At 54.7% G+C, this 16,770-nt stretch overlaps 1 protein-coding gene across 2 annotated transcripts in view; it reads left to right on the plus strand.

Annotated features, from left to right (window-relative positions):
• The window catches only part of DIDO1 (death inducer-obliterator 1), a 51,171-nt gene that overhangs the window by 28,104 nt on the left and 6,297 nt on the right, over positions 1-16,770 (plus strand). For both annotated transcript variants that reach the window (XM_081255195.1, XM_081255194.1), the window contains exons 8-16: positions 5,961-6,438; positions 6,687-6,846; positions 7,381-7,497; positions 7,654-7,758; positions 8,022-8,157; positions 8,381-8,909; positions 9,360-9,513; positions 10,235-10,324; positions 11,133-11,328. In XM_081255195.1, coding sequence (XP_081111321.1) covers positions 5,961-6,438; positions 6,687-6,846; positions 7,381-7,497; positions 7,654-7,758; positions 8,022-8,157; positions 8,381-8,909; positions 9,360-9,513; positions 10,235-10,324; positions 11,133-11,328 — 1,965 coding nt within the window. The remainder of the gene's footprint in view (positions 1-5,960; positions 6,439-6,686; positions 6,847-7,380; positions 7,498-7,653; positions 7,759-8,021; positions 8,158-8,380; positions 8,910-9,359; positions 9,514-10,234; positions 10,325-11,132; positions 11,329-16,770) is intronic.

Below are 16,770 nucleotides of genomic sequence, written 5' to 3' on the forward strand. Positions count from 1 at the left end.
CCGAGATGACTTAAAACTCCGGGGACCTGAACAAATTTTGACTGGAAAACCAGATTTCCGCAGTTCCATGTAGCTTTGAGAATTGAAGTGGGGACCCCTGGCAGAACCTGCGCACCCAGGTCCAGTGATGTGTAAGCATCCTGCCCCGGTGCCAGCGCTGCCCCGTCGTCCCCGAGCGCCACGTGTCCGGTCCCTGTGCTGTGGCGAAGTGGATCTGGGGGCCGGGCTTCACAGGGAGTAAGAGAAGACAAGTCCCCGTGGTGACATAGATGGGGGGGTGCCTGGGGCCAAGGGGTGTTTGGTAGGAATGGAACGGTGGGAGAGGCATGTGTTAACAGCTGCATGAGCTGTTTGTCTCTTCCAGATCTTCAGTGGCAAAAACATGTGGGTGGGGACAAAGCAGCCTTGCACATCTCACCAGTTTCCTCCCCCCATTTGGAGAGAGAACCAAAACTTGTCCTGACAAGGATTTACCTTGACAGCTGTTTTTAAAGTTATCCAAATAGCTGGAATTTTCTTGGTCATTGGCATTCTCTCGTATTTTTAAGTGTTTTAGTTTTTACAGGTTTGTTTTTTTTTTTAAACAGCCAACTGTTCAGAAAATTAGTGCAGGGAAGGTTTCGCATGTACATGTACTTTTTCTGACAGAGACCCTCAGGTGTATCCTGGCTGCCCCCCTTAGCTCATGTGCTTTAGCGGGGGAGCGGGGTAGAAGTTTCTAGCAGGATTGATCCTGCTCACCTCACCTGCCCTTTGGCCTTTGTGTGACCTCTGGGGCTCTGCATCTCCTGTGGCACTGTTCACAGACGGTCCCGCGGCAGAGTCCCTTAGGTGGCATCGAGTCCCAAGGGATCTTTCTGAAGCTGCAGCTGTACGCCCTCCCACACGGTGTAGGAGTCTCAGGTATACTGGAAGCTGTAAAGTAATGTTTTTGATTTTTTGCGTGTTGCACATCACCGTGCATCTAGTCATAGTCTAACCTTCTGAAAGTTAAAAGAAGTAAACCTGGAAGATCGATAAGAAGGGTTTCCACTTTGATTTCTGTCAACGAAGGTCGGGGCGTTGCCGTGCACCTGGAGGCGTCAGCAAGACGAGCACAAAGGTAACGGCCGCTTAACCCGCCGGGGTCAGCAGGTGCCGCGGGCTGTGTGCCCCAGAGTCTTAACACACCCTCGGCCCCATCATGCTGCTTGAAGTAGCAGATGATGCAGGCACAGATAACGGTTAAAGTTGAACCTTGTCAAAGTGGTGAAAGTGCCTGTTGGCGGGTTTTGGAGGTGAGGGAAAGCAGCAACTCTACTTCCAGCTGAGTGTCAGGTCTGGCGGCCCGTCCCCGCCAGTCCAGTTGGCATAGACAGGAGAGTGGAACGCCTGCCTCACACACAGCCTCGGCCCCGTTTCCTTCTCGTGGTTCATGCTGAGGGATGATGTGACCATTTTTTTCATATATTACCAGTCCAACATGAATTGGGTTTTGGTTTTCAAAATCTGTGCAACTCTGAAAACAAGGAAGGGTCCATTTGCCTCCGGAGGTGTACTTGGTTTTTTGCAAGCTTGTTACGGCCAGTTCTGTGCACCTCTCTTGAGGTGTAAGTCGCTCAAATACTGCACATCAGTAAGAAAAAAGTCAATCTGGACAAGCTTTGTGTAGCCCCAGATCATGGCAGTTTGGCTGTGGACCCACATACGGACCCCTAGCGATGGAGGGCAGCTGACGTGAGGGCCCCAGAGATGGAGATCAGGCCTCCCAAGTCTTCGGTGGCGATTCTCTGTTTCTGTGTAAGCATAACTTCTACAGGAATAATTCACTGCAAAATATTTAAGCAAAGGCACAAAAGTAAAATGGTTCTCTCTTGCTACTTGAATTTTCACACTAGGAAAAGTCTTGACAGCCAAGAAACAAAGTTGAAATGAGAAACGTCCTCGTACACGTGTCAGGCTGAGCTGAAAATAGAGCTGATGTCACAGTGAGCAGAGTCCACTCCCCCCAACCCTTGCCACTGGTCCACTGTGTCCTCTGAGCCCTGGCTGGTCCCGTTACGTTACCCGGGCCTTGTGGCGGTAGCTGCCTCGGCCTCACCACTGAGCCTGGGTGGATCTGGGGCCCTGTGGGAATGGGGGGGGGGAGGGGACGCTCCGACCTGCACCACGTGGGCTTGCTTGGCGCCTGGTCACATCAGAAGCTCTTTGATTCCTTTGGCATTTACAGCCAATCATTCTGAGTAGTGTCTCCCCCCCTACCCCCCACCGTGTCAGTGTGACTGAAAGCCTCATATCTGGGGATTTTTAGGATAAATTGGCACCTCTTTGGGGCAGGACAAAAGGTATAAAGCAGTGACCGTCCCTCAGGGTTTCTCACGGGTCCCTGTGAGGGGCCACCCCGGCAACGGCTGTCACTGAGCTGTGACTGGGCAGGGGCCGCGCGATGCTGTGCTGTGCTGTGCGGTGCGACTCGGCTCCTGCCCAGCGCTGGTTCCTCGTCCTGCCGCACAGCACTGGCTGCTTGGAGTAACACAGCTTCCACTCCCGTTTCCTCCTGTCCCCACCAAGGCTCACCAGTGCCACCCAGTGGCCAGCGATGCCATAGCACCACGGCCCACCTTGGGTGGCAAGGCCCCCAGTTTCATGCTTATTGGGAAGTTAGCCAATTAGGTTGTTGCTGGTCCCTGAGCGCACCGGCCTGCCTGGTTCCTACCGGGCTTCACCACAAACAACTCGTTTCCAGTATAAACCAATGGCCAGACCCAGCAGAAACGACGTCATCTGGGGCGGTGGCCTGGCCACCGGCCAGCCTTTCCTCCTCTATCTGCTCCCCGAGACAGCACCTGGCCTGGAACGTGGGCCACTCTTTTCCCCATAGGCAGCCCCCGGGATGGCCCAGACTGGGCGTACACCCCCAGGAGGCCGTCTCTGCCCGGCACGTGGGCAGGTGGTCACCCTGCCTCGAGCTGGCAGCACTGGGGGCCTCCGGCTGCCGGAGCCACTCCGCCCTGGTGGGTGGGTGGGGGCTGCTGTCCTAGAACTGGTGCTTCGTGGTCGGTCGGTTGCGCCTGCTCTTCTGTGACTGAGACACGTAATACAGTTAGAAGGGAATTTGGATGAAGAATTTGCAAATCTGAGTTTAGCTCTACTCAGGAGTAATGCTTCCGTCGCTGTCAGACACTTTGGCACTACACGGTGTAACTGCCATTCCAGCAGCAGCTAACCCACATCCAGCTGACGGTGGGACCAGATGCAACTGTTTTCTGTTTTGAGCATTTTTCCTCAAAGTAGAAGAGGGATAGAGCCGACTTGCTGTTGGGGTCCACCAGTTTCCACATTTTACCAACTTTTTATTTACGTAATTATACTTACATACGCTCTGAGACGCAGGTGAGGGATAATGAAAGTTGACTTTTAAAAGCCAGAAGCAGCTAATTTTATAGAAGAGCAGCACAGTGGTTAAGGAAAACCATCCCCTGCTTTTTAAATAGATTACGTTCATTTACCGTTACCACTCTTGGATAGCAGGTCACTTTAATCCCCTGTACTGTGAATGTCCTAAAAATAAGCTCCTGGCTTCTGTTTTCCCTGAATGAGACAAAACACCGGTTAGACCAGTAGAAGCGTTGATCTTAGGGAGTGAATGTGTTCGAAGTCCACAGGAATTGTCACTTGAAACAGTGTAAATGTCACATGATAAGATTTGTTTGGGGCCTCATCATGGGTGCCTCATTGAGAATTCTGGAAGCACCTTAGGCCAGCTTTTTAGAGTTGCTTAAAAGTGTGCTACTAAAGTAATCTCGGCAAAGTTTGTATAAAGTCAGTGACCGAGCTGGTTTTAGGACGTGATTTTAATCCTGACGGGTTTGTTCCTTCATGCCCTGCTGGCAGTCACAGCTGGCACCGCGTCCTGCTCCACTCCACTCTCGTTCCTTCCCCCAAGAAGAGGGGCCTCTGTCCATTTCATTTAACTTAAGCTCTAGCAGTCCCCCCACCCTCCAGCCCAGATTAGGTGCTGTGGACCCTGTTAGCAGAGGCTGAGCTGGTAAAGATAAGTTTCTATGTACTGAGGTATGGTAGCGCCTTAGGAATATGGATTTGAGCTGATGAATAATATACGTAGAAACGTAGTTCTTAGTTCCTATGACGTCCCCAGTTCCTACTTTGTTACAGACAGCTGTGACTTGCTGACGGGACACGGGTGACAGCCAGCAGGGTGGATGTAGAGCACAAGCATGCTGCTCAGCGGGGAGCGGGTGGTCTTGGGAAAGCCTGGGCAGCATAGCCCGGGGGTGCCGGCACACGTGGGGCCAGTGATTGGGACACCGTGGACAAGGGGACATGAGGTCGGGCGGGGGGGTGCTCTGTGAGATGAAAATAGGAGATTTGCAGTCAGGGTTGTTGCTTGATGACAATGAAGTACTTCTAACACGGTTCTAAGTCTTGGATGTGTGTAGCGCTGTGGCAAACTTTGTAAAATTAAGTAATTTCACCTGTACTGTGAAATGGAAAAATCTTGCGGTGCCTGGGCTTTTAACACCTGCGGCTGAACTGGCCTGACCAGTGCTGGAGGAAGGCAGTCCTGAGGGCAGCGCTCTGGCCCTTCGCCAGGATGGTCACGCAGGGTGTAGGCTGTGAACGCCTTGGGGGCTCTTGTGGGCTCAGGCCTTATTTGTAGACAGGGTCTCACCTCTGTCCCCGGTCTTCAGATTTTCTCCCTGCTTCACTAGGACAGTTGCAAGAAGCACCTGCAGCTGACTGGCATTGGTGGGTCTTCAACCCCTGCGTAAAATCGGAAGGCTGCTAGAGCATCTCGAAGTCTCTCGTTTAGCATCTGTGGGCTCATTGCGCTGTGGGTAGTTTGAGAAAAGCCTGCGCCTGGGGAGGCGGCTTCTCCGTCGGTCCTGTGTGACGTGGCCCTAGGTGGTGTCCCTGTGCTCTCCTGGCTTGCTCCCTGGACCTGCCTGCCCCCCCCTCCCCCGCACACACACCGTTCTGCCCTGGGTCCCAGAGGTTCTGGACGGTGGGCCTGAGCGGGGCCATCTGGGAACACGCCCCTGCTCTCCGTCACGGCTGCCCATGTACGTCTGCTGGGCCGCACGCCCCTAAGACCGAGAGACTGGTCTTAGGATGAACCTCTTTGCTTGCCTCTGACTGTAATTCTGATGGTCTGATACAGGATTAAGTGGAATCAATCCATGCGAAGTACTGGCATAAAGATTCTCATTTTAGCTTTCGGCTGTAATCCTTGTTTGCATTAAAAGTGCTAACCTACTGTCTTACCCAATAGCGAGCTGCAGCTAGAGGGGTGTGAATGGGAACGTGAATGACAGCAGGTGGCGTTCCTGCCAGCCAGCTCCTAGTGTAAAAGTAATTGGTCTCCCCCCACGTTGCAGTTTTCTGCCAACATTCTATAGATTTATTAACCATGTCCAGTTGACTTTTGTCCTAGAGGACGATGAACACCTGTGAGCCCCTAACCCCAGGGTGGACTCTTGCTAGTCCTTGCAGTGCCCCAAGGGCCCCCGAGGTGGGGCTTGGATATGCATTCGGAGAGAATGTGTCTGATCCACCCTGGAAAGAGTTTCTAAGCTCCTGTTCACCAAACACTGCACTGGGACTCTCCACGCGAGTGGTCTTCGAAATCTATGCCTTCTCTTGATACAGCGAAATTGGCCCTTCGAGTTCCAAGCTAGGCTAACGGTTTAAATCAAGCCTTTGATAGCTTACTGGTTTATCGGTTGAAGTAAAAGTTTTAATAATAAAGCATTTCTTTCTGAAACAAAGTATATTCACTATTATAAATGTTGCTGGTAGCCCTTTTTACACTCCTTTTCTGAATTTAACAGTTACTTTAAAAATCCTATTTAAATCTGTCTCACAGTGATGCCTGGTTATTAGCTTTGCTGGTTTCGGGTGCACATGCTGTGTGGGATCCCCTGCACCCCTGCCTCACTAAGCGGCCCCTCTCTTTTCAGCCGTGAAGGAGGACAGACGCGCGGAGGCCAAGGCAGCGGTGGCGGCGGTACCGAAGAAGGTGGCTCCTCCAGGCTCCTCGGGGGGCAGCAAGCAACCCTCGCCCAGAAGTCTCCTTCCAAAGAAGTCCCCTCCTTTTGCAAATGCAGCAGCAGCCAAACCAGCCATCAAAAAGTCACCACCGGGGTTCAAGGGCACCATCCCCAAGAGGCCGTGGCTCTCGGCTGCCCCCTCCCCCTCGGGCAGCGCTCCCTCGGCCAAGCAGGCAAGGCTGGCACCTGTTGCTGCCACGTCTGCTTCCAGAAAGTTCCCCAGCTCCGCTGCTTCGGTGGGCGCCATCAGGAAGCCTGGGGCCACCTCGGCTCCCCCGGCCACTCCAGCCCCGGGACGCCTGGGCCCCGCGGGCCCCGCCTCGTCACAGCCAAATTCTCAGATTCGGCAAAACATACGACGCTCCTTGAAGGAGATCTTGTGGAAAAGGTGGGCTGTTCCACTTTGTTTCTTATCTGTTAAAGTGGAACGTTTTCCCCGTAAAGGGTGGTGGTTTCACGATGGCCCCGCTGTTTAAGAAAAATGTCACATGTGGGACTTCCCTGGCGGTCCAGTGGTTAAGACTCCACGCTTCCACCGCAGGGGGCGCCGGGGTCCCATCCCTGGTTGGGGAGCTGAGATCCCACATGGCATGGTAAGTGCAGCAGTTACCGTGGGTCTTTTTTCACTCCATCTAGAGTCACTGACAGCGATGACTTAATCATGACAGAAAATGAAGTAGGAAAAATTGCACTGCACATCGAGAAGGAGATGTTTAACTTGTTCCGAGTCACAGACAATCGGTACAAGAGCAAGTACCGCAGCCTCATGTTCAACCTCAAGGACCCCAAGAACCAGGTGCGTGTCCGGCCGTCAGGAGTGGGGGCAGTCCTGGCCAGGTGCTGCCCAGGCCTGGGTTAGGGCACTGGTTCCCCCTGCGGCTGTGGGTGAGAGGCACGCTGTTCCCGTGGGGCCAGGCGCTCACCTGCTGAGGTGCTTGCCACTTGCGCGCCTGTGTGCCTGCGGGGCCCACACTGTCTGGATCGGCCTCTTGACCTCTTACCTGTGTTTAGAAGCAGGGCACATACTCTTGACTTTCCGTTTCGCGTGTTAACCCCCTGGCAGAAGGGATTTCTTCTACCTTTGTCCCTAACACTGTACCTTCTTCAGTCGATTGTGTTTTCTGTGAAGTGGTCTTTGTAGCAGGGTCAGTGCGGTGGGATACTCGAGATCAGCTGCCCGACCTCAGGGCCCTTGTTCTCCGAGCATCGATGGGATGCTCCGGGCCCTCGTCCTGCCGCGGGGCAGGGGCTTGCCTTGCTGCCCGCCTCCACATCTTCTCTAGTATCTTAGAGGGTTTTGAACGAGTGAACAAGAGATGTTTGTTTACAGGGGCTCTTCCATCGTGTTCTGCGTGAAGAAATCTCTTTGGCAAAACTTGTGAGAATGAAGCCAGAAGAACTTGTGTCCAAAGAGCTTTCCATGTGGAAAGAGAGATCGTCAAAGCCTGTGAGTGCCGATGGGAGAGGAGCTGCGGGTGCCAGAAGCCTGACACCAATGCCCCCCCACCCCACCCCAGAGTGAATTAATAGCCTGTTGGCATGAGAGAGTCCCCTTGGGAAAGAAGGGCTGAGGCTTCACGTTTGTTTGTCTTTTTCATCTTAGGTGATGGAGTCCAGAACTAAATTGCATAATGAGACTAAGAAGCCGACCGTTAAACAGGAAACTATTCCCGATATGGAAGATTCTCCGCCAGTATCAGATTCTGATGTAAGCGTTTAGGATTTCCAGTGCTCACGAGAATTGACTAAGGTGATCCCGTTCCAGACGTTGTTAGGTGCCTGAATTACTGGGCAAGACACTGAGCAGACACAAGTGTGTGTAGTTGTATTGCTTCTCAAGTACTTGTATTCAGTAGTCCTTTTTCTCTTTTTTCAGTGGTTCTTAATCACGTGAGATGTTTTTTCCATGGGTGCTGCTCATTTGGAGAGGGGGTGGAAAAGAAGTGACATCCTCTGCTTCTTGTGCTTTAGGAACAGCAAGAATCGGTGCGGGCGGCCCCTGAGCGGAGCGCAGCACCGCTGCTGGGCCTTGTCGGCGGCATGCTGCAGGACACGACCGCGCAGCACCGCGCGCACCTCTTTGACCTGAACTGTAAGATCTGCACAGGTGAGCAGATCCGGGGGGAGACTGTGGAGACCCTTCTCAGGACAGCTGCATTCAAACCAAGTTACACAGTGGAAAGGCTAGAATCGTTTCTTCAAGCTTAGGAAGTGAGCCCCTACCTGTATAGTGTTGTTGATTTAAAGCAGTGATCGTCTGTCTACCCAGGGGCAGGCTTTGCTCTCGAGCGTGTGGGACTTCTCACGAAGGCCTGCCTTCTGTTCTCCAGGTCAGGTTCCATCGTCGGAAGATGAGCCAGCTCCGCAAAGACAAAAGTGGTCAACTTGTGCCAAGAAGGAGGACGCAACGTCCAAGCGTGACAGCTCTGCCTCTGAGCCCGCTTTCAGCTCAGCCGATGATGCGGCCCCAGAAACTCGGCCTGAAAACGCCTCGGAGCCAGACCTGGAAAGCCCTGCTCGCGCCCATTTGGAGGGAAAGTCCCTCCCGGTGCCTACAGAGGACGGCCACCCCGAGCCCTCTGCCCTGGAAGGTGCCCCCTGCCCGGCCCCTGGTGGCGGCGCAGTGCTCACCACAGTCACGGTGTCCGGCCGAGACCCCAGGACTGCACCAGGCGGGCCGAGCACGGGCACGGCTCCCTCGGCAGCCCGCCCAGACAGCGTCCATCCAGCGGAGCCCCGACAGGATGTCCCGAAGCCTGTGCCGACCTCCGTGACAGTGCCTAAGTCCATCCTGGCCAAGCCGTCCACGTCGCCCGAGCCCAGATACCTCCTGTCGGTCCCGCCGTCGCCAAGCATCAGGTGCGGCCCCCGTGTGTGGTCTGAGCCGCTGAGCTGTGGCCTCTCTTGCAGATGAACAGAAGGAGCAGTAATGAGTGATTCAGTCGTTCGGCTCTGAAATCCACCCAGATATACAACTCTCCTCAATTTTCTATTTTAAAAAGGCGTTTTTTTAAAGCTTCAGTTTTAGGATGACTAATTATCACCTTAGAAATATGGTTCTTGAAAACTGGAATTTGAATTTACAGCCATCCAGTTTATTCCCTATATAGTTTATATTTCTTTGACCAGAATGTGTTCATATCATTATGATTAAGGTAATTAATTTGAAAAAGTAAGCTATCAAAACTTGCAGGAATTCACTTTGCTTTTATAAACACGTTAAATAAATAAATAAATATATATATATATATATGGGATTCTTTGGGCAGAGAGAAAGATTCACGTATTTTCTGTGGTTTTGTTTTACAGCATTTCAGAGTCCCGGTCCCCTCCAGAAGGAGATACCACCCTCTTTTTGTCTCGACTCAGCACCATTTGGAAAGGATTTATTAACATGCAGAGTGTAGCGAAGTTTGTCACTAAGGCGTATCCTGTCTCTGGATGTTTTGATTATCTCAGTGAGGTTAGAACCAGGAGGGAGAGAAGTATGTGTGTGCGTGTGCATGCGCGCGTTTTCCACAGGCACTCTGATCCCGCGCTGGAGTCAGGTGTGTGACCACCTTCCTGCTGAGTGTCTGGACGCACAAGCACCTCTGAAGGCAAAATAGGTGTTGCCAGGCCGAGTCAGCAGGCTACGCAGTTTGGACAGTGGCGAAAATTCAAATGAGAAATCAGACCCTCCCTCTTTTCTGAAAAAGCTGAAGCTTGTCTTCCTTCTCCCTCTGTTCCGCTAGAGCTTATGCAAAACCTGAGTGTGCATGTGCCCACTGCAGGTGTGGCCAGACACGCGTGACCTGCCTTGGTGTGGAGGGGCACACGTGACAGGTCTTTTATGTTTCAAAATGAACACAACAGCCCTAGCATTTCAGACGTAACAAAGAGTGCTCAGTCACTTCTGAGACATACCTGGATCTTTACTACATGTGTATGTTCATAAAAGACAGCAATGAAACACTTTGCTGTATGTCATCCTATTTAGCAGAAGCTTATCCTCCTACCACCCTTGGGTTTGGTCCCTCATAATCCCGGATGTTAGTCAACTAAGCAGCATTTGACACAGTTATTGCTGCTTTGTTTGGGATAGTTGCAGTTGTCTTAGTTGTGAATCTCGGGTAGTTTGGGGTCTGTCTCTCTGTGACCGCCACGGTTCCACCGGCTATTGAATCAGAGTTCATTTCACTTAGGACCTGCCCGACACAATTCACATCGGCGGACGGATTGCCCCGAAGACAGTCTGGGATTACGTCGGCAAACTCAGATCTTCAGTGTCTAAGGTACCTGCCCACAGTCTGACCCCTGCACCCAAGGAAGAAGGGGTTTGTTGACACACGGCTCTCTCTCTGAAGTCTCGTCTTGCGCGTTAATACTTGAAATGCCTCTAGTTCGTGAGATATTTGCAGGTGGACGTTGAAGTTGATAGCTGGCTAACCTGCGAAGGGGTGTCTGAGTAGCACGACGGTGGAAGCTTTGTGAAAGCGCATGTGCGGTTCAGAGTTAGAAATACAGATGCTTTGTCCCTTCTTGTCTGAGCTGATGGAGTGGAGGTGGGGGCAGGCGGCTGGGCTGGAGTCTGTGAACCCCTGAGATGCGGACACAGCTGTGTGTCTGCGTGTGCAGTGCTCTTTGGGGGAGGGGCTCTGGTTTTCACTGGGGTCACAGAAGGGTTACGACCCTGGTCTAGTTCAGCCCTCCCATTTCAGAGCTGCGGGCAGCTCATCACACGCTTAGTGGTCACTTAGCTCTGTGTCAGACACTGCCCCAGACTGGCCCTGCACATGGAGTACCCCATCAGTACGAGAGCCCCAGGAGGTGGGCTCTGTGTTGAGGACAGTGGGACTAAGTAGTTTTAAAGCAGGTCCTCTGAAACCAAGATCAAACCTAGCAGTCTTGAGTCTCGGGCCTGTGTCCTCTTCAGCAGCTTATTGTTCTGATGTGTTGGGCAGCAGGGCTGTGACACTCAGAATTAGAGCTGGTCGCTTCTCTCCTCGCTTCCCTCCTGCTTTGGGGGCTTAGGTGCAAGGTGAAGCGGCTGCCTTTCCGAGTGGCCGCAGGTCAATGCTCCCCGCCCTCTGTTTGTTGCAGGAGCTGTGTCTGATCCGCTTCCACCCCGCGACGGAGGAGGAGGAGGTGGCCTACATCTCTCTGTACTCCTATTTCAGTAGCCGCGGCCGCTTCGGCGTCGTGGCAAACAACAGCAGGCACGTCAAGGACCTCTACCTGATCCCGCTGAGCGCCACGGACCCCGTCCCCTCCAAACTCCTGCCCTTTGAGGGACCAGGTAGGCCCCAGCCTTCTGCCCACACGTCCCTCACACGCCCTGCAGAGTCTGTCCCAGCGAGCTGCATGCCTCATCCAGACCCGGCCTTTGGCAGCGGAACTTGGGAGCAGGGGTGAGGCAGCGTCGAGCTGTGGGGCTTCCTGGATAGTGGAGGGTGGCACCTGAAGTCCCCTGAGGAAGGTGTGAATTGTCTTCGAAAAGTCCCGTGAAGAGGGACAAACCCGTCCGGAGCCCGCCCACCTGGCGTGAGCAGGGTGTTGGCGGCAGGGGCTAGGCAGTGCCGGGAGGGTGGGGCCTGGGCCCGGCCTGCGGGCTTGCCTCCTTGCAGGCGCCAGGCCGAGCCTCTTCGCTGCAGGCATTCGTTTTGAGGAGAAATGAGAAATAGCGTTGAGACAGGAACTGGTTCTAGAAATAGTCACTTTGAAATCTGCTCAAATTCTTGTCTTTGGCAGACCACGTTCTGTTCACTCATTCCTTAGAAAGTGCTGCTTCTAAAGAATTACTTACAGGCTGACCAGAAAGAAAGTTCAGGCTTCTCAAGGGAGCTAAAGGTGATTCCAAGGGGGACGTGGTCTCTGGGGACCCAACTCCTCTTAACCCTGAGAAGTTGACGGGACTTAAGTCTCGCCTAAATGGGAGTGTCTCCTTGGCCGTGGCGCCCCCCAAAACGGCTAAGCCTAAAAGATGCTGAGTGTAACCTGCGGTCAGCGCTCTTGAAGCACTTGCTCCTACAGGCGGTAGCTACGCCCGCGCCCAGCGCCTCCGTGTCCATGGCCAGCGCCTCTGCCACAGCCAGGCACTTACGCACCCCGGTGGCTCTGTGGCTGGGCCCAGCGTCCTGGTCGGTCCCCGTGACCGCAGGGCTCGTGTCCCCTGACACAACACATGAAACTGTCTCAGTGTCAAACACATTAGAAGCCAAGCTCTCCAGGGGGCTGTCCCACTCCTCGCGCTAAAGCGGTGCCACCTGACGGGCAGCAGGGAGGGCTGTGGCCGAGGTTCTTGGCGGGCAGCTCCTGGGGTGCCGGCCGGCTCCCTGGATGCCGTGTTCCTGACGCAGCGGTGACGGTGGTGAAGCCGACTTCCCGATACCGTGAGGAGCCTCCGGTCAGTCACAAGGGCGGAAGCCTGTGCGGGGCCTAGTGTGAGCATAGATCCTGTGACACGCGCACACTGCGCGTCTGTAGCAGCAGGACCTGGGAGGTGACGAAGCCCTGTTTCAGCCATGTTGGAGCCCCCCTTCACGGCTCCACCTGCAGAGCCCGCAGTAGGGTTTTGCCTGACTCCGTCCCAGTGCACCTTGTCACACGAGCAGGGGGCTGCCGGGTTTGGGGCCACAGACAGACCCTGAGGGGGGCAGAGGTGGATGAGGTCAGGCGTGGTGAGGAGGCAGGGGCGCGGGGGCCACCGAGGAAACCCCCAGTTGGAGCCGCGGCGGGCGCTGGTGCAGTGCTGGGTTGGGGCCCGGCTGGCAGAGGGAGGGGGCCGTGCTGGGTGTTTCGGGGTGACACGGGGACAAGGAAGGCTGGGCAGGGCGCTCACTTCATCTGCTAAGTGACCACACTTGATGACCAGCGGAGTGGACATCACCCCCCGCCTGCATTGCCAAGGCTGTCACTTGCTGAAGGGGATGCTCAAAAGCCGGCAGGTGTTCATCCACAATAGAGAACGAGTGTTTCATTAAAATAACGTAGTAAGAGGGGTTTTGGAAACGTGATTGTATGGGAAATTTTACCATAAACTTTTAAAGACTTTTTTTTTAATTGAAGGGCTTCTAAATTTCAGCTTGTTTAACTTAGTATATATGTTTTTAATTCTCCTGATACCTTTGTTTGCTATTAACGTCTGTGTGTGTTCTGTACACTTGCACATCGGCCAGACTCCCTTGGCCCCAGGCCACGTTACCTACCTGAGCTGCTTGGCACGTTAGTATCGTGACTTGGTGCTCCCTGGGTACAGACGTCCGTGTGTCCCAGGCTCGTGTCCCAGGCTCGTGGTGTGTGCGTCATGTGCGTGTTGTGTGTGCATGAGTGTTTGGAAGGTGGGCCGGGGGTGTTCCTCCTGTCTCTGCACAGCATCCTTTGACGGCACAGGTCCAGTCTGAGGGGCTGCCGTGTCCCTCGATGGAGCAGCCAGTGGGCTTGAGCACATGCTGCCCGGCAGCGCTGGCCCCACAACCTGATGGGAGCACCCTTGACCCCCCACGTCAGCCCCGCAGCTGGGAGTGCCCTCACTGCCCAGGGTTGTCGTTGCCTGAGGTCTCAGGGCCAGTAAGCATGGAGTCAGGGTCCGCCCTGGCTGCATCTCTATCCCAAGGCCTTCGGGCAGCCCGCCAGCGGGCGGGCCTCTGGGAGGAGGAGGGCAGGTCTGTGGGAGTGGAGAGCGCCTGACTGGGCACGTCCGTCTCTGGACTTGGGAGCCCCATAGATTTTGACAGTATGGCTCACTGGAGAAGCAGGCGAGGACACGAGGTGTTGAACCCATGTGCAGAGCCGGAGAGGCCTGCGTGGCCTGCTCGTGGTCAGCGTCCTCTCCACCCTGCGCTTGGATGGTGGACGTGGGGTGGTCTCCACGCAGAACCCACAGCCCAGTCCCTGCACGGCAACAGAGCCCATCTGAGCCCAATCTGCCTCCAGGGCGTTTTGTCCTCCTGGGCTCCCTCGACTTGTCCCAGAGGCGCCAGGCCGTCACCACGTCACACAGCCTGGAGGACGGCTGGGAGGCCCACGTAAGTCTGAGCCAGCGGACAGTCCTTCCACTGTGGACATGGCTCAGCTCAGTCCCACGCACACTGACGGGGCTCCACCCATGGGGACTCGGGTCTCAGCTGGTCCGCGCGTCTAGGGGCTTTATTCACGGAAGGAAGACCAGTCAGATGGGACGCTGGGCCTAGGCCAGGGCGCCCGGCCCTCCCGAGGGGGTGGAGGGCGCCTGTCGAGGGCCCTCGGGCATCTAAGGTGTGGACCACCCTGAGCAGAGGACAGGGACCTGCCCTCCGAGGCATTGCAGGGAGAGGGCCGTTCTCTTAGGCTGGCTCCATCCGTGGTGTCTGCCTTCTGTCCTCACTCTTAACTGCTTCCTAAATTAGCAGACCGTTTCCGTGACTTGCAATATTGTCAGGTAAAAGCACGTCTTCAGTTTCTGCGTGTCTGCCTGCGTAGCTGTGTACAGATGTTGTATCAAAGGCAAAATCGTGCTGAATGGAAAGTGCTTCTCTCTCCTTTGAAATCAATAAAAATATTTCATGGAAACTGGTCATTGTTTGTCTGAATTTGAACCGTTTGGTAGCTCTTGGTGCCCATCCAGATGCACTGTGACGGAGGACTGTCTCCACCTTGCTTTGCCTCAGCCGACGCCAGTGTGCTTCCGGCTGCGCGGGCGGCGGTGCTGCGCTGGGGGCGCCTGGACACGGGCGGGCGGACGGATGGATGACGCTCTCCTCACTGGGACGTGGAGCCCTGGCTTTGCACAGGTCTTAGGGACCCAAGAGTGGGAGCGGGCGAAGTCTGCATGGGAGCTGAGTGTGGCGGGCGGGCAGCTGCTTCTCCCTGTATTTGCTGGGTCTCTGCCCAAGTCCTCTTTGAGGACGGTTGCTGCTAACTCCAGCAGTTTCTGTTCCCGCAGGTGTGGACGTTTTGTCTCGTCGGACTCAGACCATAAGAAGGTGTTCACTGTAAATACTGAATAGTGGAGCATGCCAGGTAGATTTAGGGGTAAAAGCCTCATTTGATAGTTGGGCAGCTTTCAGCTGGTTTATTAATTAAAACTAAACCTCGTCCCCTGCTGTGCCACGTCCAAGGTGCATGGGGGCTGCTTCCCCCGCGGCCCTGTTGCTGACACACCTGGACACACAGATTGTGGTTTGGGTCTTGGCTCAGGAAATCCACACACACCTTTTCAGCTGTCCCTCGTCCCTGGGTTTGTCCACTTCTCTCTCTGTACGGGTGGTCTGGGGCTGACCCTTTCACCGTGAAGACTCGGGGACCTAGATGCAGCTAAGAAGGCTTGTTTCATCCACACGGGACATCGTGGACACGTTTGCTCCTGCAATTTGGAGGGGGTCGGGCAGGGGTGCCGACACCCCGGTGCTCAGTCTGACCAGTACCCCTTGTCTGGAAATGATAGTTCAGTGGCCTCCCACCTAGTTCTCATCTACCTGATGAGTCATAAGCCTCACCACTACCCTCAAAGGGAGGTCGGTAAGTAAGCACCCGCTTGTAGCCATGGGACAGAGGCCCTGTGCGGAGCCGGGGGGGCGCCCCGGGCCCCCGGCGGGAGCCCTGTCTCTGCACGCAGCCAGCGTGCTCACTGCTGCTGCGCCTTCTCGGGGCGCCCTTTCCTCTCCAGGGGTCACACTCAACAGTGGGCGCGCCCACAGGGGCCCCAGGCAGGAAATGGGGCCTTCGGGGGAAAGCTGCCCCTGCCACCGCCCCCGTGGTAGTAGCCCTTTGACTGTGTCCAGCGTGCCCTTGCCAGGCGCCTGTCATGAGGGCGCGGAGCGGGGTGGAGCCAGACGTGCCCTCACCTCCCTAACGGTCACTGCCGAGGCCCCGGTAGCACAGTGGATCATATTCTTCCACGAGTAAGTCATCTCCACGGTGCTAGTTACATTTCAAGTCTCCATGCAGCCATAACATGCACAGGTGAAGCAGATAAGATTTGACTGCTTCAAACACAGCCCAATTTAAATGTAAAATCCTGGGGAAGATTAGTGGGGAAATGCAAAACTAACACTCCTCCAACTCTGGAGCTTTATTAGATCGCTTGCGGGTGTGTGTAGATGAAGTAGTTGAGGGCTGAAAGCATTTAAAAATACTAGCTGCTTAGTTAGATGCTGGTCTGCAGGGAGTTTACTGTTTTTGAAACAAATGTAAATGTTAAGTAATTTAATCCTAACCTCACCTGTGATGCCTGTGACCACAAAGGGTAGAGTCTAGAGAATTTTGCCAAGTCTGGGGTATGTCATTTTTGTTAGGAAGCATATAAAGCTGCTGCAAGTTGTAGGGCTGGCACACCTCCCGAGGACAGGACCCCATCTCCCTGGATTTAACGCAGTGACTTAGCCTCCACACACAGCGTCTTTGACCTGAAACGCGATTCATGCTGCAAGCCCTGGTGTTGGCACCTTAGAGGTTTAGCTCTTCAGAGGTAGCATAGCCCATCTGCATTGAGGACAATGAGGACAGTCGTGGGCCCTGGGCTGCTGAGAGGACGCCCCCGGCCAGGGCTCTCCAGCCCTCCCCGCCCCCGCCCACGTGGGCCGAGCACATTCCTCTGCTGCTTCTGCTCCCCGGGCTGGCCAGCGCTCCAGCTTGTGGCTCGGCTGGGGACCTGTTCTGCCAGCTCTGGGGCAGTGTCGGTGACAGTCGGTCCAGAAAGGGCCACGAGAGCCAGTTGAGCTATTGACTGTGCCCCAGACTGGATATTAGTGAGCTGTAAATT

Source organism: Mesoplodon bidens, assembly GCF_964165515.1.
Source record: "Mesoplodon bidens genome assembly, chromosome: 15".
NCBI classification, from domain to species: domain Eukaryota; kingdom Metazoa; phylum Chordata; class Mammalia; order Artiodactyla; family Ziphiidae; genus Mesoplodon; species Mesoplodon bidens.